This window comes from Heteronotia binoei, chromosome 10, assembly GCF_032191835.1.
Source record: "Heteronotia binoei isolate CCM8104 ecotype False Entrance Well chromosome 10, APGP_CSIRO_Hbin_v1, whole genome shotgun sequence".
NCBI classification, from domain to species: domain Eukaryota; kingdom Metazoa; phylum Chordata; class Lepidosauria; order Squamata; family Gekkonidae; genus Heteronotia; species Heteronotia binoei.
In genome coordinates, this window is record NC_083232.1 from 88,991,045 (window position 1) to 89,011,922 (window position 20,878).

General features: G+C 43.6%; 2 protein-coding genes across 5 annotated transcripts in view; one reads left to right on the forward strand and one right to left on the reverse strand.

Annotated features, from left to right (window-relative positions):
* CUL1 (cullin 1) overlaps positions 1-5,330 on the forward strand; it is a 51,519-nt gene extending 46,189 nt beyond the window's left edge. Inside the window, exons 19-21 of the mRNA XM_060247755.1 lie at positions 1,165-1,270; positions 2,545-2,658; positions 4,683-5,330. Of these exons, the coding sequence (XP_060103738.1) occupies positions 1,165-1,270; positions 2,545-2,658; positions 4,683-4,763 (301 nt within the window). The 3' untranslated portion in view covers positions 4,764-5,330. The remainder of the gene's footprint in view (positions 1-1,164; positions 1,271-2,544; positions 2,659-4,682) is intronic.
* Positions 5,331-5,869: 539 nt separating this feature from the next.
* The window catches only part of EZH2 (enhancer of zeste 2 polycomb repressive complex 2 subunit), a 109,653-nt gene continuing 94,644 nt past the window's right edge, over positions 5,870-20,878 (reverse strand). For 3 of the 4 annotated variants that reach the window (XM_060247758.1, XM_060247757.1, XM_060247759.1), the window contains 11 exons: positions 20,523-20,763; positions 18,359-18,528; positions 17,685-17,779; positions 14,893-14,933; positions 13,012-13,137; positions 10,511-10,689; positions 8,408-8,503; positions 7,588-7,669; positions 6,933-7,013; positions 6,756-6,840; positions 5,870-6,204 (listed from right to left, as the gene is read on the reverse strand). In XM_060247758.1, coding sequence (XP_060103741.1) covers positions 6,144-6,204; positions 6,756-6,840; positions 6,933-7,013; positions 7,588-7,669; positions 8,408-8,503; positions 10,511-10,689; positions 13,012-13,137; positions 14,893-14,933; positions 17,685-17,779; positions 18,359-18,528; positions 20,523-20,763 — 1,257 coding nt within the window. In that variant the 3' untranslated portion in view covers positions 5,870-6,143. The remainder of the gene's footprint in view (positions 6,205-6,755; positions 6,841-6,932; positions 7,014-7,587; positions 7,670-8,407; positions 8,504-10,510; positions 10,690-13,011; positions 13,138-14,892; positions 14,934-17,684; positions 17,780-18,358; positions 18,529-20,522; positions 20,764-20,878) is intronic. The other variant, XM_060247756.1, reaches the window with a different exon arrangement.

Genomic DNA, 20,878 nt, shown 5'->3' on the forward strand with positions numbered 1-20,878 from the left:
GTTTCTGAGTGGACTTGCTGTTCAGTCGCACAGCCGAGTCTGACTCTTGGCGACCCCAAAGTGGATTACGGCACTATAAAACAAAGCATTGAGATGATAACGTTAATGCAGAAACTGGTATGACATAAATAGCAAACAGTGCAGTGAGAGCAGGGTAATAACCTGCAGCAACAGCAATACTCCTAGTATGCATGCTGGCAGGACTTTTAGTAGCAGGAACTCCTTTGCATATTAGGCCACGCACCCCTGATGTAGCCAATCCTCCTGGAGCTTACAGTAGGCCCTGTAAGCTCTTGGAGGATTGGCTACATCAGGGGTGCGTGGCCTAATATGCAAAGGAGTTCCTGCTGCAAAAAAAGCTCTGTACGCTGGTGTTCTTAGGCCATGTTGTGTTGCTGTGACAGGACAAAATTTGGTAATATGCTTTGGTTGGGGGTGGGGGGAGTGGCTCAGGATATAAAGTAGCTCTCATTAAATCAAAGTGACCCACAATATAGAAGATAGTAAATAAAATATAGTTCAAACCATATACAGTTAAAACTGTTGTGGTTGCTTGATAAGTTTGGAGCCAGCTCTGCAAGTATAACTGGGACATTGCGAAATTGGAACTGAAAGATGGAGTGATTAAATTCTTTGTTGCTTCTCGCTCGCAACTAGAGGGATGTTGTGAAGTAAAATATCTTTTCAGAGTTGACTGTTTTTAAAGCCTGTCTTTGCGAATGTCTTCTAAATTTGGATTTGTATAGGCTTTTCATCCCCCCCTCCAAATTACACTGCGTCTGTTTCACAAAATAATACCTATAGACTGTTACTGTGGCATCATTTCTACATTTTTGCTTCAGTAGTGGTAGAATGAAGCTGCTCCTAGTTAAGATAGCATGAATTTGCAATTCATGGCGGCTTTGAATTCTTTTAAGATAACTGGGATAGAAACGGACAGAAACGCCTTTGGTGGCCACCCTATGTAGCCTGAATAAAAGCTAGGGGAAGAGTGGAGTTAATTAAAAGATGTGGATTAATAAACAAATTTATCCACATCTCTGTCCTTTCTGTGCCCAAAGGCTAAGCCATTTGACAGAGATTTAAATATTATTAATCTGGTGTTTTTTTAAAAAACGTGTCTTTTAAAGTAAGTAATTTTTTGCTTTAACTTTTTTCTGGCAGCAAGAAACTGAGGGTAAACATAAATGTGCCAATGAAGACTGAACAGAAGCAGGAACAGGAAACGACACACAAGAACATAGAGGAAGACAGGAAACTGCTGATCCAGGTAACCTGAAAAGGATGGGGGGAGCTGAGCCACTCATTCTTTCTCTGGTGCCCTCCCTCTGTAGCTGGCAGGGGAACAAATATGCATTCAGCCTTGGAAATTCTCAAGATGTTTGCAGAAGATCAGTAGGTTTGAAGGCCTCTTGTTATTGACAGTGGTCATGTACAGGTTGAAAAATACTTCCTCTTCCACAATTGTGTTAAGAACATAAGAGAAGCCATGTTGGATCAGGGCACACAGTGGCCAAAAACCCAGGTGCCATCAGGAGGTCCATCTGTAGGGCCAGGAAAGTAGAAGTCCTCACACTTTGCCCCCCCCCCCGTACCCCGCCCGCACCAAGAATACAGAGCATCACTTGCCCCAGAGAGTTCCAACAATACGCTGATGGACCTCTGCTCCGTATGTTTATCTAATCCCCTCTTGAAGCTGGCTATGCTTGTAGCCGCTGCCACCTCCTGTGACAGTGAATTCCATGTGTTCATCACCCTTTGGGTGAAGGACTTCCTTTTCTCCGTTCTAACATGACTGCTCAGCAATTTCATTGAGTGCCCACAAGTTCTCATATTGTGAGAATGGGAGAAAAGTACTTCTTTCTCTACCTTCCCTATCCCATGTTAAACAGTATAGGCCCCTTTTGCAGGAAGCTGTGTGTTCTATTCAGCATTGTTACCAGCTTTCGACCCATCTGTGTATAGTTTCGCAGGAGCTGCTTCTCTTTCAAAATGTCCAGCTAGGACTTTAACAACTAAGAAATGCAAGTAGCATTGTACTTGGTGGTCTAACATCTAGGAATTTAAGAGCATGTGTTCCTGACAGCTACTTGAGTGTATTTAAGAAGGCTGCATATTGTCATGGATGGATTAATCTTCTAGTTGGAAGTTTATGCAGGTCAGATGAATTAGAGTATTGCTGTGAACAGATTTGCATGTTCCGCTATAGTGCTCACCTTCTCCGGGGGAGGAGGGAGGGACGGTGGCTCAGTGGTAGAGCATCTGCTTGGTAAGCAGAAGGTCCCAGGTTCAATCCCCGGCATCTCCAACTAAAAAGGGTCCAGGCAAGTAGGCGTGAAAAACCTCAGTTTGGCCGTGGAGAGCCGCTGCAAGTCTGAGTAGATAAGACTGACTTTGATGGACCGAGGGCCTGATTCAGTACAAGGCAGCTTTATATGTTCATTTTAATTAAATGTATCTGCGTACAGTTGAGGTGAATGGCCAGAAGCCTATGGTAACCACTGGCTGATCTAGGGTTGCTAAAACTGTTTTCCTTTGCGTTAGGCTGCTATTGTAAGGATAATGAAGATGAGAAAGGTCCTAAAACACCAGCAGTTGCTTGGAGAAGTGCTCACACAGCTGTCGTCAAGATTCAAACCACGAGTCCCAGTAATAAAGGTTGGTCAAGAGTAATCCAGCTGGGGTTGGAAATAGGAAACGTTTTGTGTCAACTCTGCAGTTCTTAAAATGCACTCGAGTAAGGAGAATGCTTAACTGTGGAGTCTCGCATCAAGCTGTTTCACCAAACACAAGATCATGTGGTATTAGACTCTCTCAGAAGTTGGAGTGCCTTTTAGCATCTCAGACTGGTATACGAGCTCTGACTGTTCCTACAGATAGCGAAAATGGCTTGGAAGCTTCAGCTGGTGCAGAATGCGGTAGCCCAAATACTAATGCAGGCTCAGGGTGGGGATTATATTTCCCCAGTCTTGTATCAATTGCACTGTTGCTGTATTGTTTCCATGCCAAATTCATAGTGCTGGCTGTTGACCTTGAAAGCTCCAAGCGACTTCTGTCCAGGATATCTGGTTCATCTGAATGAACCACTCCTTAGTTAGCAGCAGGCCTCGGATTCAGCAGATATCCTGAACTTTTTTGAGGGGTTCCCCCTCTTCCTCCCCATCTACCTTGTCCATTGAATAGTAGATGCAGCTGCATAGCAATCCCTGGATTAGGAGAGCAGGCAGCCAGCCAGCCACCAGGGGCTTTGCCATGCCCCCAGCAGCCCTCATTAACCCCTGGAGAAGCCCATGCCACCCTTTCTCCTCTTCTGTGATTTTGGGTGGCAGGTGGCTTGCTGACCTTTTGTCTGAGGGGGGGCAGCCCAGGAGAGCCTCAGAAAAGCAAGGCCTGCTTGGGCTGGCTGGATCTCTAGCCAGCCCTAAGCAGGTCTTGCTCGCCCGGGGCTCTCCTTTCTTGTATCAGGTTGCTTTTGGCTGGGGGGGCATCATATGCTAATGAGTTATGCTAATGAGCTCCACCACCTATTTTTCTACAAAACAACCCCTGGCTAGCAGCGACTACTGCTGCTCTCTGTGGGCCTAGCCTTGAGGGAAGTGTGGTTGGTGGATATAAAGAAGACATTTTTGCCATGGACCCCAAGCTTTGGATTTTTGTGTCTCAGGGGCCTACTCAGCTCTATTATAGATTTCTCAGAAATTGTTGAACTGTTATTCCAGAGGGCCCTTGAAGGCATCTGAGCCCAACACTTTGCTTTGTTGTTTGTGATTCTACCACTGCCATTTTGCCTTTGCTTGTCCAGCTCATGTTTTCTCTGCATGGAGAATATTGGGAGTTTTTATGATCTTTAGATGCTGATGCTGCTCCTTGGGGTTGTTAGTATTTTTTGCATACATACTTTTGCATTGCATGCTGCACTAAGTACTCATGTGGAAGGGCAGGAGACAAATCCTGAAAATTAACTCATCAGCTGGTCCATTGTTAGTGCAATTAAGAAGATATTGGATCACATATAATTTGTAAATAAAACGCACAGAACATCTGTAGATTATGATATTGGATTTGTATCCTGCCCTTCACTCTGAATCTCAGAGCAACTCAGTCTCCTTTACTCTCCTTCCCCACAACAGACACCCTGTGAGGTAGGTGGGGCTGAGAGAGCTCTCACAGGAGCTGCCCTTTCAAGGACAACTCTGTGAGAGCTATGGCTTACCCAAGGTCATTCCAGCAGCTGCAAGTGGAGGAGTGGGGAATCAAACTCAGTTCTCCCAGATAAGAGTCCGTGTACTTAACCACTACACCACCAGGTAACCACCAGGTTTTCAGTCCTGGGGTTTGTTTTGCTTCTGAACACTTTTCTGTGCTGCACAGCAGATTAAGTGACTCACATAAGGTGATTCACATTGCTTGGGTGGAGAGGCTGTTGCATCCCTGGGGTCACATTGATAGTTCAAATTCATTGAGTATTGCCCTTTCCTTCCACTTGTTCTATGCCACATTTTAAGATCTTGCAAGATAATGACCTTTCACACCATATGCTGTTTCAATGCTAATTGTTTTTCAAACCATGAGGTCACCAGAAAGACTCATGTCATAATTTACCTGGAGAAATCCATCCCTGTCCGAATACGGATAAGCTGCAGGTAACAAGTTCTCCTTTGCTTTTGTCTTTCCACTTGCAGAAATGCATTGACATTCTAATAGAGAAGGAATACTTGGAACGGGTGGATGGCGAGAAGGACACCTACAGTTACTTGGCTTAACAGTTTTTAGCGGCTGTCTGACTGTGTGACACTCGGCAAATGGTTATGTGATGGAATGAATGAGAACAACTGGACTTCATAGCAGCCAGCCTGCTGCCATTTTGGACCTTCCATTTTTATAACTGAGACCAGGACTCCCATCAGCCAGTCTCGGGATTACATCAGACCTGCTCAGGATTGATACATTTCAAGTATGTAAATATGGACACCAATGCCATTTAACCGAATTTAAGAACAGGAAGGAATCTGAAGCCTTCTCCATGGAGGGCTGGTTGCATGCTACTGCATTTAAATCAATACATTGGCTACACGACAAAATGAGCTGTCGGCGCAGGCAGCACTTAGACACGTTGGCAGCACTTGGAGAGAGAGAGAAAGTCTGACTGGGGCCCATGTTGTAATCTGCTCTGAGAAATCATTTGTATAGTGTGTTTCATTTTCTAATGTGTGATAAATAAAAAGGATTTAAAAAATTCTGTACAAGTTGCATTTGGTTTTATTGTTAAGTTCCATGGCTTATCTTTTCTCAAATGTAAATAAAAAGGTATAATGATTATGAAAGCCAGACCGACTGGGTACTGTTTTGCTTTCAGTAGGACTTCCGGTGGGATTCAACATTTACGTTATTGCACCACTCAGTATGATGTATTGAGAAATAAAGAATTTGGGAAGTGGAAGTTTCAGAGACAGCTTTAAAAAAAAATTAAAGCCATTAAAGGGCATATTGCTTCCTTCAGAAAACACAGAGATCTCTTGCAGATCATGAAACTTACATGTTTTGTAAGTGCTGTCAAAACAGTCAATAGTGATCAAGACTTCTGTATATTCTTAATACTGGCTCTAAGATTAGCTTTTTCAGAAGCTGGTAGCGAAGGGCACAAATGTTCTCTTTCTGTTCTTTGAGCATTTCCTCATCTTTAGTGTAGAGCTGAAGTTTCCATAACTTTATTACAGAAAAATTTAAAGTTAATTTCACAGGTATGTGTACTGTCTTGACATGTACCATAGCAGACATGCACCATGGTAGAATTCCCAATCATTCACAAAAATATTTTCAAAATCTGGTTCCTGCCTGTCAAACATCACACAGACTGTTTCACCCACACTTTGTTTAAAGTTCAAGTATCCTTTATTCAAGGTTGAAAAAAATGTACCACACTGCATTATTGCAAAAGTTCAATGGTACAAAACATGTTGCAGCTGGTGAGAAGGCAATAAAAATTACTTTTTAAAAAAGTTGTCATTATAAATTACACAGGTACAGTACTTTGCAAATTCAGCTTTCCAAATTGCATCAATTCAATTTTTTTTAAAAATTGCCCACAGTACTAGAAACTCCCGAAGATAAGGCAGCTGTTTTGATAGAAGAGGTAGTTGATATCAAGGGATTTCCATTTCTCTTTCGATGCCTACATACTTGAGGGCATCAGCCTGGCTGTATCTGAAAGAAAAGGAAGCACTTTGAGAATGCCATTCACCTGCTTTGGGGAATAACAACTTCTACAAATGTACCCGCTTTCATTTACATGTTGAGGCCTTTTACTTGGGTTTTCTACAGTGACACATTAATGATGTATATATTATGCCAGAGTAGTATATTAAACTGATGAAAATGAAACAACTGGAAATATTCCATGGATTCAGTTCACAGGTAGAGACAAAACAAAAAAGATCTGGTGCTGGGGTGTAGGATCCTTATAGCTAAACAAGTTTGGATATCTAATAATGGGGGCCGCTCCCCCTTCCGCTGAAAGAAAGCCTCAAACCTCAGCATATTTTAACAAGTCTCACCGCAACTGCACTGAATCAAGGCCAGTCTGACTTTAAATGGAAAAGGCACTTACACATACATATAAAGTACTTGAGGAAATTTCTATATCAACAGTTCTTTTCATTACACCCACACATTTCTGCATACCATTTTGGCAGCCCTCAAATGCTTTTGCTCAGGTTTGTGAAATTCAAAATTTCATTTCTTGCGTTGTTACCTACCTATAGTCAAAAAACAGCTCTTCACCAGTCTGAATGGCTCTCTTAGCAAATATGCCTATTCTGTGATCTCCATTAACCATCATAACTGGAAAACAAATAGTGGAATGCCTCTTTTGAGTATTTCTTAAATATCTGCCCCGCTGTCGTTTGAACATGACTGTAAACAAAAATATTCACCTTTTGCATAGCAGTTGGGATTGACTGAATGGTTTGCAAATCTTATTTTGTTACCCTTCCGTGTTGCATCAACTACAAAATCTAAATGAAAATACAGTTAGTTAGACTGGATTTTGGCAGAACTAAACATGAATGTTGTGGGGTCACAGCGCGTAATGGCAGTATTCCTTGACGGTGATCTGCTTAGCAGGAAGAAAAGCTTTTCAGAACTTTTGTCACTGCAGTTTAGAGACTCTAGTGCCTGGTCTGACTTCAGGTTATTCTGACCATCGCGGGGCCAGTTGCTGGTTTGGCAGCATAGATGTTGAGCTTCGATTACATTCCTCTAGAGAGCCGATGAGGCATTCTTAATTTAAAAAAAAAAAAGTCCCATGCTATCTTTGCTAATCATCCCAACCTCCTAGCAAACGGTGTGTTGTGATTTTACGTTCAAAAACAATAAAGTGCTGGGGCCAATCTAACTCCCATCCCCACTGCCTGCAAACTATTAGAAAACCTATTCAGTTGTGATCTGATAACCTCTTCCCTCTTCTCAGTCCCCAGCAGCAAGGGGTAGGAAACCGTTACGTTTCCGTGAACCCTACGCCTCGTCTCCTGCTCCGAGATAAGGAATGGGTAGAGGAGGAGGATGCAGAATTGAGGGCAATGCACCTACCATTGTTTAAGTTGAACAGAAAGCTGCACATGTATTTGTCATACACTTTTCCTCTTCTGTCTGCTTCATCCTGTGAAATAATCTGGAATTTTATTTAAGAGATGATGTTGATAAAGACAGCAATTCAAGCATTCTGTGCCCTTCCTCTTCCCCACTGAAGCCCCGGTTTTTAAGTCTGCAAAACCTAACCAGAAAACAGTAAGTTATCCTGGTGTGTTCTGTTGCTAAATGTGATGGCAGAATGTCTCTCTTTTGGACCAGTGGGACTTTTCCTTGCGTGCCTCTTCTCAGGCTGCAGGACTAGGACCTTATAACTTTTGGGTTCGATACAGGCCAAGACTAGCTTTCTTCACATCTGCCTAAAAGCAAGATTAGAGGGACGGCTGTTGCTGCTGCCCAGCACTCCATGGTTAAAATCCTCTAGTGCAGAGCATGCTGCCCACTGAGGTAGTAAGACGATGGCGCCCAAAGTGTACAGTAAAAATATCAATAGGAATGTTCCTATTGCTCATTTGTCACTCTTTAAGCCACGCTGGGTTTTTCGGGAGAGAAGGTGGACTATAAGGCAAAAGGTTTTACTGGACACCCTCGTACTGCTCTTGCCGCCTGCGCTCCAGTATGCTCTGCAATTACTGATTTTTATTACTGTGCATGCAATACAGGGCACACTTGTGAAAAGCTGTAGAACTATCTATTTACATGAGTGGACACTAAGCCTCGTTCTTTACATATTTTCCTTCGGTCTGGAATGCAAAGTACTACACATCGGGGGGGAGGGGGAATAAAAGAAATGCCGTGTCTCGCCCAAGTGGTTTCTTACCTCGCCACAATACTCAGAGATGAATTCGTTTTTCTGCACTGGATCCTTAATGAAAATCCCCCAGCCTGCCACATCAGAAGGGGCTAGCAGCAAATGCTAGCAGAATAAAAACAAGCGCCTTAGAAACAACTCTCCAGCGGCAAAGACTTCACCCTAAATGAGTTGGAGTAACGCAAGAGGTGGCCCTCTTTGCACATAAAAACTCCTTGCATGAATGAGCTACCTGGGGGACGGTAGGGAATTTGGAGATCTCAGCCCTGTGCCTACAAAGTGGAGGCGGGTTGTCTTCCCCCTAGCTGCTGACCACCTCCCAAGTCCCTACTGCAGCTGTTACACATAACTTCTCTTTAATGGACTGTCTAATACAACACAGAACTGATACACAAGTCTTCACAAAGTTAACATCTACACCTTGGCAGCTGGTTTTATATAACTATCTGGGGTACAGATTTGGTTTTAGCCTACTTTGGTATTCCAGGAATATGCTGAAATTAGGCCAAACAAATATTCCAGAACAAGCAACAGACAGGCTCACAGCTGAAAAAGTGACTACTGCAGAATCATTTTTCTCACCCCACAGATAATGCAGTTCTTCCATTCAAGGCCCACTGACCTGAGAGTCTTGCCTGTAGTACATACATCGCTAAGCCCTCAGTACACACCCACCCATTTATATTACATTGCTTACTAGTATGAAAGCTCATTTTATTCTGTTGTGTTTTTACTCTGTTTCTTTCCTTTTGCACTAACAACAAAGCATTTTGTACCATTTGGCAAAAGAGGGAGAATTATGCTAGGAAACGTGCTCCCTGCCCAGAAAAAAAGCCAAGTCAAGTCAGAGAAAAGTAATAGGATGCAACCCAGAGCTTCTAAAACCCATTTGGGCTTTACAAAAGAGTAACAAAAACAACTCTTATATGCCTTGTGCAGCTAGTGTGTATTCCCAGAAACTTTTTTAAAAAATGGAAAGGGTGGTCAGTAGCTTAAGTACACACCAAGTAGAAAGCCCCATATTGCTCCAGTAACTTGGAAAGTATATTATTGGCAATAGAAGAGTGGCCTCTCTTCCTCACTCTATGGGCCATGTTGCCAGCCACATATAGGCCAGTTTTGCCATCACAAATTAAGTACCAGTTTGGTGTAGTGGCTAAGTGTGTGGGTTCTTATCTGGGAGAACCGGGTTTGATTCCCCACTCCTCCACTTGCAGCTGTTGGAATGGCCTTGTGTTAGCCATAGCTCTGGCAGTGGTTGTCCTTGAAAGGGCAGCTGCTGGGAGAGCCCTCTCAGCCTCACCCACCTCACAGGGTGTCTGTTGTGGGGGAGGAAGGTAAAGGAGTTTGTGAGCCACTCTGAGTCAGAGAAAAGGGTGGAGTATAAATCTGCAGTCTTCTTCTTCTACCTGAATTATATGACTTCCCCCAGAGCGTGACTTTAACACCGCCTCTCTCTAGGGACCTCCGAGACCAGTACTTTGCCCCCTCCTACTCTAGCCAGAAGTTGTTCTCTGCGGGCAGGAATCCTTCCATCCATAGAAATGCTCCAGTACATTCAAGGCCCAGGGAGCACATGCTGACTGTGCATTCACACATGCACAGTCAATACCCAATGCTGCAGTGCTGCAGTTTTACAGGCACCCAATGCTGCAGTTAGACAGGCAACGTAAGAGGATGATTCAAGGAGCTATATGGTGGCCAAGTGAGAGCATCCATTTGATTAGCACTCTGGATAAATGACGTTATACCAGTCTGGTGTAGAGAACAGAGAGCCAGTTTGGTGTAGTAGTTAAGTGTGCGGACTCTTATCTGGGAGAACTGGGCTTGATTCCCCACTCCTCCACTTGCACCTGCTGGAATGGCCTTGGGTCAGCCATAGCTCTGGCAGCGGTTGTCCTCGAAAGGGCAGCTGCTGTGAGATCTCTCTCAGCCCCACCCACCTCACAGGGTGTCTGTTGTGGGAGGAGAAGATATGGGAGATTGCAAGCTGCTCTGAGACTCTGATTCAGAGAGAAGGGTGGAGTATAAATCTGCAATTCTATTCTATTCTATACTACGGGTTTAAAAAAGAACAGCAAGGGGGTGTTGTTCACCAAGGAGATGAAGCACCTTTTTAGATCCTCGCTGAATACTGCAGTTCTTGCAAGAGACGTTTTTGCTATCCCAGTGATCAGCCGCTCCACACGTCAAGCAGAGATCTGGATCGCACTCACGCACGGCCAAGTAGCAAGGACACTGTTTAGTGTTGCATTGTGCTTTGCAGCGGCACCCAGGAAACCTGTTTTGGCCTTTCAGGGAAATAAAAACAGAAATCAGAAAAAAATGCAATGGGCTTAATATTAAACAAGCCCCACCCCCTGCACAAAAGCATTCAACTCCTATCTGAAGAAGTGAGCTGTGACTTATGGAAGCTCCTACCCAGCCACAAACGGTAGTCTTACAGGGCGTTTTTTGTAGCAGGAACTCCTTTGCACATTAAGCCACACACCCCTGAGGCAGCCAATCCCCCTGGAGCTTACAGTAGGCCCTTTAAGAAGAGCTCTGTAAGCTCTTGGAGGATTGGCTACATCAGGGTGTGTAGCCAAATATGCAAAGGGGTTCCTTCTACAAAAAAAACGCCCTGATCTTGAAGATGGCTACTGCACTCTTGCTCTTTTTTACTACTAGACAGACTAATCCAGCTACCCATCTTGATCATTCAGCTCCTCTGTGCCACGATGGAATTGCCTACTGAAGTGGTGGTGGTGAAGAGGCCTCTCTAGAGCACTCTTCTTCCTGAGAAGAGTTTCTGAAACCCCGTACAGGCACCAAAGTGATGTCAAGGGGGCAAGCTTTTATTCTCTAAATAACACACTTTGCAAACCGGGGCAAATTTGTTTACCCTTCAGTGAAACAGCAGGTACCAAGGTGGCTCTTCCGTTTCTGTTCTTTTAAACGTTCTATAATAGCAAGCCTGTGATCCAAAAAGAGGCACTGAGAGAGTAACCAAGAACGCAGCTGGAGTACCCCATGACAAGGGCAATTAAAACACAGCTTGCCTCTTCAACTGCTGGAGTTATTCACAAAGATAACTTCTACACACTGCCTCATACATCAAGGTGGGTAGCCATGTTGGTCTATCTGTAGTAGCAGAAAAGAGCAGGAATCCAGTAGCGTCTTGAAGACTAACGAAATTTGTGGCAGTGACTCACAAAAGCTCTGCCACAAATATTGTTAAGTCTTTAAGCTCCTACTGGACTCCTACTCTTCACATTGCTCCATTATGTAACTTACACACATTGTTTCATTAAGGAGCGGCTCAGAAATGCGGGGTAAACTTCAGTGCATGAGGCAGCCGCTTGAATGCAGGAAATATTTAGTGGACTACCAGTTTCTTTATTAAGACAGCAGAGGCCTAACTCTAGCCCTGTTTTGTTTATCCACCAAGATTCACAGGTGCTGACAATATCAGAAATCTTTTGATTTTAAAAAACATTTTACAAAATGTATACCTCGTCTTTCTGCCCTCACGAGGCCCATGATTAAACAGTCTCAGTGGACCCTACAAACTGCGCTTTTTAAATCCTACACCCTTGGGCGCTCTACACAGGGGTGTCAAACTCATTAGTTATGAGAGCCAGATCTAACATAAATGGGACCTTGTCGGGCTGGGCCATGTTGGGCCGGGCCATGTGTGTACCTATTTAAGATTAGGTAGTGGAGATATAAACCTTTTAAAGAACAGACAAACATGACTAAAGATTTTTTTTTAAAACAACCCTAAAATAAAACATGCTTAAAACGTTAGCACTCGTTGGTCATAAAGGTGCTTTCTTGGTATTTCTCCCATGGGATCCAGGGAACTGGGCAAAGGAAGCTCTGGCTTTTTTCTTCCTTCCCCCAGGGGACCAGAAGAGGGAGGAGCCTCCAGCATTGGAGAAAATAGAGGTTTTGCTCTGTATCTCCTGTGCGATTGAGAAAGGCTTGCAAAGCAAGCTGCGATGCAGAAGGAGGCAAGAGAGGGAGAAGGAAGCTTATGACACCCAGTTGCTCAGGGGCCTGATAGGAGCCCTCCGGGGGCCTGATTTGGCCCCTGGGTTGCATGTTTGACATCCCTGCCTTACAACACAGTTTTGGTCAATGAAGAAAGAGCATGGAAAGGATGCTGGACGCGTGATGCCCTGCATGAACAAAACAGGAGACACCCAAGGGCCACAGCCCACTGTGGGGCAACATTGGGAAAGATGTGCATCGAGTCTTGGAGGGAGCTTGTCCACCATCAGAGATCTCCCCGAGGGACGCAAGGAGAATGCTGAGGTCTAAAAGGCATTCTGATAATAACAGACCACAGCTGGCCCCTACTGCTGCCTCCTAACTCTAGCTATTTCTGTGGACATCAGCCATTTTTTAAAAATCCAAAATCAGATCGGAATAGTCTAAAAAAATCCTTCCTTTCCCTAACGTTGGTGGCATTTGCCTTCTATTCTTTAAAATACATTTTCTCGATACATGAAATACTTTCCTTCAACACGTGACACATTTCAGAGCTCCTTTAAGCTTTAAGAAGTTGGCCAGGCAGCGGGAGTTTTCTGAATGAGTTGTAAAAACCACACCTTCCTCCAGTCACTTACATTCTGAACTGCACTGGCAGAACTTCTCACAGAAGTTCTGAGCAATGACACACGGGCACGAGCTATCGCAAGGCTGGCGTGGGTGGTCACAGGGCTGGTAGTTGTAAACGTGATTGGATGACCCGTCTGAACAAAACAGACATACGTTACAGTGACTTTAGGAAGGACTTCACAAAAAGGCTTTCAAAATAAACCGGCATCCTAAAACAAAACTCTTTATTTCCCATGGCAAATGGAAAGAAAAAAAAAGAAACGCACAAATAAGATGCACGCTATATAATCGCTTTCTGCTTCGTCCTGTCCCTTTCTGCCTTGGGCACCCCAACTCCCACAAAATTTAAGCTGAGAATTTATAACAGGTGTTTCATATTTTCCCCACTGTAATTCATTCCCTGACACCTGCCAAGTATTTTGAACAGGCAGATAGGGCTGTGGCGATGCAAGCCTTCTGACTGGCCAGTGGAAATCTGATAGGCAGTGCAGGTTTTTCAAAATCGGGGTTCTTTGCAGCAGGAGCTCCTTTGCATATTAAGCCACATAAAGGTAAAAGGCAGTCCCCCTGTGCAAGCACCAGTCGTTTCCGACTCTGAGGTGACATTGTATCACAATGTTTTCACGGCAGACTTTTTACGGGGTGGTTTGCCATTACCTTCCCCAGTCATCTACACCTTACCCCCAGGAAGCTGGGTACTCATTTTACCGATCTAGGAAGGATGGAAGGATGAGTCAACCTTGAGCCGGCTACCTGAGCCCAGCTTCTGCCGGGATTGAACTCAGGTCATAAGTAGAGCTTAGGACTGTAGTACTGCCGCTTTAACACTCTGCGCCACACGGCTCCTTATTAAGCCACATGCCATCAACACTTTTTAAAAATCTGCACAATCAGACAGAAGCCCCATCTGGCCTTGCCCACTTTCTAAAAAACACTCCGCAGGTGCCAAGAAAGGTGTTGGTGGCACCATGGGGCCCCAAAGGTGCCACGTTGGTGCCCCTTAATTTAAATAAATGTCGGTATACTATGCTGACCAACCCGTACAATAGTTTAAAAATACCCAAAGTGTTTTGAGAAGAGCTTAATCAAATGTCGGTACCCTTCTGTTCAATTACTTTCAGGGTTGTTGTTTTTTTTTTTCTCCTGAGGCATTTAAAAACCTACTGCAGGTGTAACCTACAGGTTTGAGGATGCAGTTATGACAATTAAAAAGTTCAGATGGTTACATGCATGGAATCACTCCTTGTTTTTTCACCCCCAAGAATTTTACTGCTGTCAACGGAAAGACCAGTCCGTTTATTCATCTCAGCAAGATGATGAAAGGGGAAAGAGACACCCCAGCTAGGTTCAGTGTCAACAGAAGAGTTTGGGGATAAAGATTTAGGGAGGTTTGATGAAGGTTTCTGAGATTAATAGTTTGCAGTGCAACTATTTTGACTTATTACTAGCACACTTATTCTATCAGGTTAGGCATCTGTAATTTATTCAAATGAATAACAACATAAATTTCCACATGCTCAACTTTAATGTGCAGTACAGCAAAGGAACCACCAAAGAGATCTGAATTCATCCATGTCTCATCCCTCATTCTTTCCTTGTGTTTAATAGCAGCAATAACAGAATATCTAAATACTGCTGCACGAATAAGTAAACGTTTCCTCTACACTGCAGTATCAACCGCAGCTTCCCCGTTCACACCATCCCCTTTGTCGAGGGGACGCTGTCCCCTCCGCTGCAACGAATGGGGATAATGGGCAGGCTGGAGGTCTCCACTGAACACGCTGCATCCCTTCGGTTTAAAAACAAATCCTGGACTCCTGGGAGTTTAGCCCTTTCCCCTTTTGAAAAACAGAAGCAGAATTTTAGAATTTCAGAACAAAGATGCTGACCCTTTTTCAGCTGTATCTTTCTGCAATGAGCTGCCCACAATCTGTAAAGAGACAAACACACAATAAAGCTGACAAGCTGTGCTGGGAAAGGCAGCTGAGGAATCCAGCTGCAGTCTGGAATGTAAGGGTTACTTTGAACGAAGGTGTCTTCCTTCTTTTCAAAAACAGAACAATCCCCTGAATACGGGGAATAGGCCGTCACAAATATCCTGCAACGAAGGCGCTAGCTACTCAAATTATACCAGAAATATTAATTTTGTCCTGAAGCTGGTTTCAATAGATCCCTCCGTTAATCAAGCTGCATTAGTATGCCGTCATTCCATAGAGGTCAGGCTTCCCAAAGGCAAATTTCCCACTGATTCATGACAAATATTTCAGAGCTTAATTTTGCAGATCTTGTGCAGCAGGGCTGGCCAACGGTAGCTCTGCCAATGGCTGGGGCTGATGGGAGTTGTAGGCAAAAAACATCTGGAGAGCTACCGTTGGCCACCTCTGCTGTACAATATTGCAGTAGCTATTTTTGCTACACTAAATAAAGACCAAGATAAACTGCACAATAAGAGAAGAAGATGTATATCATGTATATCATCATAGACATCTCAAGTGTTTGAACAAACCACCTACATATATGTCCTTCTTTCCAGCAAATAAAACACTATGTGGTTCAAATGAACAGTCAATTCCCTGGTTTTGAGACAACATTCTCTTAAATGCTGGGCTGATTCAGGCATCACTCCTGCCCACGCAAGCAGGCGCAACCTTCTCTAAAGCAAGGACTCAAGTGGACAAAGTATAATGCTGGCCACATTTGCAGTAATTCTCATGGATCATAACAGCATATTATGTGTCAGATTCACTTCAGTGCACACCTCAACATATACCTATAACAGGCATGCCGATTTCAATGAGCTAAAAGAGTACGCAAAATTTTGCATCGAAACATTTGTTTAATAATTCTATGTCTTTAATTATTCTGGGAGATTGTTTTGATTTTTAGTTTGTGTTTTTGATGTATTTTTCTTCAAAAATTAAGTTTATGATGTTATTTCATGCTGATATTATTTGTAAATCTTTCAATTTTATATTGACTGTATGTTATATTTTGATTTCAATAAAACCGTTTAAAATTTAAAAAAAAAAAAATTCTATGTCATTCCTTCCAATATCAATGCTCTAGTAAATTCTTTGTTATTTAGGGAGAAATTGAGGCTATGAACAGGGACAACTCAGCTATCTTTTGCTTCACGGATTATATGGCAATCTACCACACACACAGGAATAAGACTTGTGCTCATAAGGTCTCTCCTCTCTGCACACACTGCAATAGATTAGTGCTTTTTTGATGCAAAGGATCATTGCTGTCAGATCCAAGCCAACAAGCAACAGTTTGCACTCAGCCTCCAGATCAAGACAGCAGACCGCAATTTGAAGCTGGTGCGGAGGGTTGAGCGCAAACCAGAGTGTGCCAGTTTGGATACAGAAACAAACTCTGGTCATGCAGCAGAGCTGAAGCAATTACTAGAATTTCAGCAGATTTAATTTTGTCTTGAACCAGCTGGGGTAACTAAAGGAACGTGGCCAGATGGCTGAAGAAAGATGTTTTATTTTCCCATAAAGCACAGAGAAAATTTGATTAGCGGAAGCGGATCCAATACAGAGGTGGATTTCTTGTTGCTCAGCAAAAAGCCCAGTTTATACATGTCAATTCTATCAGGATCTACCTCCTATGATCCACAACACTGTATTTCTAATTTCACAAGTAATTTGTACCCAGCCCATCTCAGGCATCAGTATCCAGGTGAAAAAAGTCTTAGATCAGGCCATAAATTAAGAAAGGGGTTTTTTTTTTTCAAAAATACGCTACCTAGAGAGGGGTACAAATTAGTCTCTAACTTGTTTTAGATTTGAGTCCAGTAGCACTTTAGAGACTGGCAAGAACTTCAGGCAGGGCTTTTTTTTGTAGCAGGAACTCCTTTGCATATTAGGCCACACACCCCTGATGTAGCCGATCCTCCAAGAGCTTACAGTTGGCCCTGTGCAAAGAGCCCTGTGAGCTCTTGGAGGATCAGCTACATCAGGGTTGCGTGGCCTAATATGCAAAGGAGTTCCCGCAACAAAAAAAGCTCTGAAAAGGAAAGGTCCCCTGTGCAAGCACCAGTTGTTTCCGACTCTGGGGTGACATTGCTTTCACAACGTTTTCACGGCAGACCTTTTTACAGGGTGGTTTGCCATTGCCTTCCCCAGTCATCTGCACTTCCCCTCCCCCGCAGCAGGCTGGGTACTCATTTTACCGACCTCAAAAGGATGGAAGGCTGAGTCAACCTGAGCCAGCTACTTGAAACCAGCTTCCGCTGGGATCAAACTCAGGTCATGAACAGAGCTTAGGACTGCAGTATTGCAGCTTTAACACTCTGCGCCACAGGGCTCTTTGGAAAGGAAAGGTCCCCTGTGCAAGCACCAGTCATTTCCGACTCTGGGGTGACGTTGCTTTCACGATGTTTTCACGGCAGACTTTTTACGGGGTGGTTTGCCATTGCCTTCAGGGTATAAACTTTTGAGAGCAAGAGCTCCCTCAATAGCTTCTGCCCTGAAACTCTTTGTTGCTCTCGAATGTCCTGTTGGACTTGAATCTAACTGTTTTACTGCAGATCAACATGGCTGCCCTCTGAAATGCATTTTTTTGTTTGTGACAATTATTTTATTAGTGAGGTTTTTATTCTTTCTGGCTGGTTATCATCCGGCTTTTAAAAAAGCATAGCCATTTATAGCTTGCCAGACTGCCATTGGCTTACCTGTGTTTCCTCTTCTTCTTTCTTGGAGGAGTATCAACGTCCTCAGCAGGCGCAGGAGCAATAATACTAGATTCCTTTACTCTAAACTCGTACACCTGGGAAGAGAACACATATTTGACAAGCTCCTCAATGGCCCAAGTCAACCATTTCCCACTGAGCCAGCTGGAGTGCGAATGCGTGTTGGTTTACTGATATTCATTTATCTCTATATTTATTACATTCATCCACTTCTATTCTTAATCTAGTCATGTGACCGTGAAATAAGTCATATTCAATGCGAACTAGAAGATTCTAGTAGGCAGCCATATCGGTCTGAAGTAGCAGAGCAAAATAGGAGTCAATTGCACCTTTAAGACCAACTTAGCTTTATTCAGAACGTAAGCTTTCGTGTGCTCTAAGCACACTTCATCGGACGAGGAATCCGGCACAGTGAGCAGAGCCGCACATAGCTGGTAGGCAGGGGCTCGGAATGCAAAATGGTACAGATTTAAGATCCAATGACAAAATAGCAAAATTATCTGGTAGGCAGTGGTTTTGAATGTGAAATGGTACAAATATAAGATCCAATGACAGAATAGTAACATTAACAAATTGAGCAAACCTTTGATCTGAGTAGCATGAGCATTCTGTTAAACATAATACAGTGCTTGTACCGACAGCCTCTTCGTGCTTACCTGCCTACACGTTTTGGTCCCGATTAACCTGGCAATTGCACAGAAATTGTCGTAATAGGTACCAATGAGAACTCTAAACATCGATGCTTCTGCACCACTCCACTCAACGTTTTCAGGAGGCTCGATATTTGGCTTCATCTTGATTGGCGTCTGGCATCTAGAATTTGCTTCTGCAATGTCAAGAGCAAATAATGAAGCAACATTTTTCAAGACCTTTTCCCAAAGACCCCGCTTTACTGGGATACATCGCCACATATTTAAAAAACTGCACAATTTGTCCTGCATTAAACTTGTATGAACATATGAAACTGCCTTATACTGAATCAGACCCTGGGTCCATCAAACTCAGTATTGTCTACTTAATAATAATAATAATAATAATAAATTTTATTTGTATCCCGCCCTCCCCACCTCGGCAGGCTCAGGGCGGCTAACAACATTTCATAAAAACATACAATAATAGATAAAACCTTTAAATTTAACAATATAAAACATTAAACTTAACAACATTAAATCCAATATATACAATTAAATAACTTCATCTGACAGTGCTGATGGTGTTTGACGCTAGTTCTGCCAGTATATACACAGCGGTATAGGTCTTTAAACCGCATTGGCGGATCCTTAATTAACGGTCTTCTTTAGCAGTCTGAATGTGCAAGTTTAAAGAGGGTGGTCTTGCAGGCCCTGCGGAACTGATCAAGGTTCCGCAGGGCCCGCACCTCCTCGGGGAGTTGGTTCCATAGGGCAGGGGCCGCGATTGAAAAGGCCCGTGCTCTGGTATTCTGATATTTAATCTCTTTCAGCCCAGGGATAGTCATTAGATTTTTCCCGGCTGACCTCAGTGCTCTCTGGGGTTCATATGGGGAAAGACAGTCCCTCAGGTAGGCGGGTCCTCGGCCATATAAGGCTGCAGCAGCTCTCCAGGGTCTATTTGCTTGGACCCTTTTTAGTTGGAGATGCTGGGGATTGAACCTGGGACCTTCTGCTTACCAAGCAGATACTCTACCACTGAGCCATCGTCCCTCCCTCTGGGTTCCTGGGCTATTAAACCTTCGTAGGTAGGGTCTAACTCAGTGTTTCCTACACCTTACAAGGCACATTTAAAAAAACATTGGCAGCACACATAGAACATTGACAGACCCACAGGCAGGGGATGGTCTCATCACGTGAAGCTGCCTTGTATGGAGACAGACTGAAGATATGAAGGACTAAACCTAGACCTTCTACATGCTTTTGTGCCACCTGAAACTGAGTCATTTAGTCACTCCTGATACAGAGACAAAACAGACAAAAGTGCGCTAGTCTTCTCCCAAGCCACATTATTGTTCCTCAGAACTAACAAATGGTTGAAGGACAAAATGGCTTTGCTTCTTCAACAACCTCCCCAAGAGATCAGTGTGGTAGATTGCTGCTCTTGTCTACTTTGGGCTTTTTTTTAGTTTTGGTTGTCGTCATCACAGTAGCCGCCCTCTTACTTGCTCAGATTACATGTGCACGCATACACATCACACACAGAATCACAGAGCTAGAAGAAACCTCCAGGGTCATCTAGTTCAACCCCCTGCACTATGGAGGAAATTCACAAATACCTTCCCCTTGCCGTCAGATGACCATCTAGCCTCCAAAGAAGGAGAGCCCACCACCTCCCAAGGAAGCATTGAGGAAACACTGTCAGGAAGTTCTTTCTAACGTTTAGCTGAAAACTCTTCTGATTTAATTTCAACCCACTGGTTCTGGTTTGATCTTCTGGGGCCATAGAAAACAACTCAGCACCATCCTCTATATGACAGCAAGTACTGGAAAATGGCGGTCATATTACCTCTCCAAGCTAAACATACCCAGCTATTTACATAGAACTCAAAAACACTGTTTCTTTGAAACACTGAAATCCCAGTTGTAAACTCTATGCAAACTTGCATTCTGGCCTTTTTTCTTAGCAAGAATATACTCCCTAAAACTGCCTCTCTGAAATCTACACAGAGCGAATGAAACTGGAAGAACTTTAGTTCTGGGGTTTTATAATTAAATATTCTGCTACCAAGTTCTGGAAAGACCACAGTATAGAACAAAATTAGCCACCATTAAATGGAATGGAACAAGGAGTGGAATCAATCCCCAAGAGCCCTCTTCATTCGAAGGCAACACGTCACGTCAGTCTCACCCGAAGAGCTTGAAGTCTCGTCTTTCTTCTCTTCTTCTTCCTTATCGTTATTTTCTCCTCCAGTTTCAGTCCCAGCTTCCCTGTCGCTATCTGTATCCTTAGATTCCAGTACATTTATAGTTGGAGTGCTTGGCCGGCTGGTATTGTTGGGGAGCCTTCCCCTTCGGCGGCCCCCTGGGCGCTTTGGTGGCGTCTTTATTCGCTCAGCAGTAAGAGCGGCAGCAAATTCTTTGGCTCCTTCCTAAGTAATGAACAAGATGGGTAGCTGTGTTAGTCAGTCTGTAGCAGCAGAAAAGAGCAAGAGTCCAACAACACCTAGAAAACTAAAAAAAAAAAGTGTGGCAAGCGATGAGCTT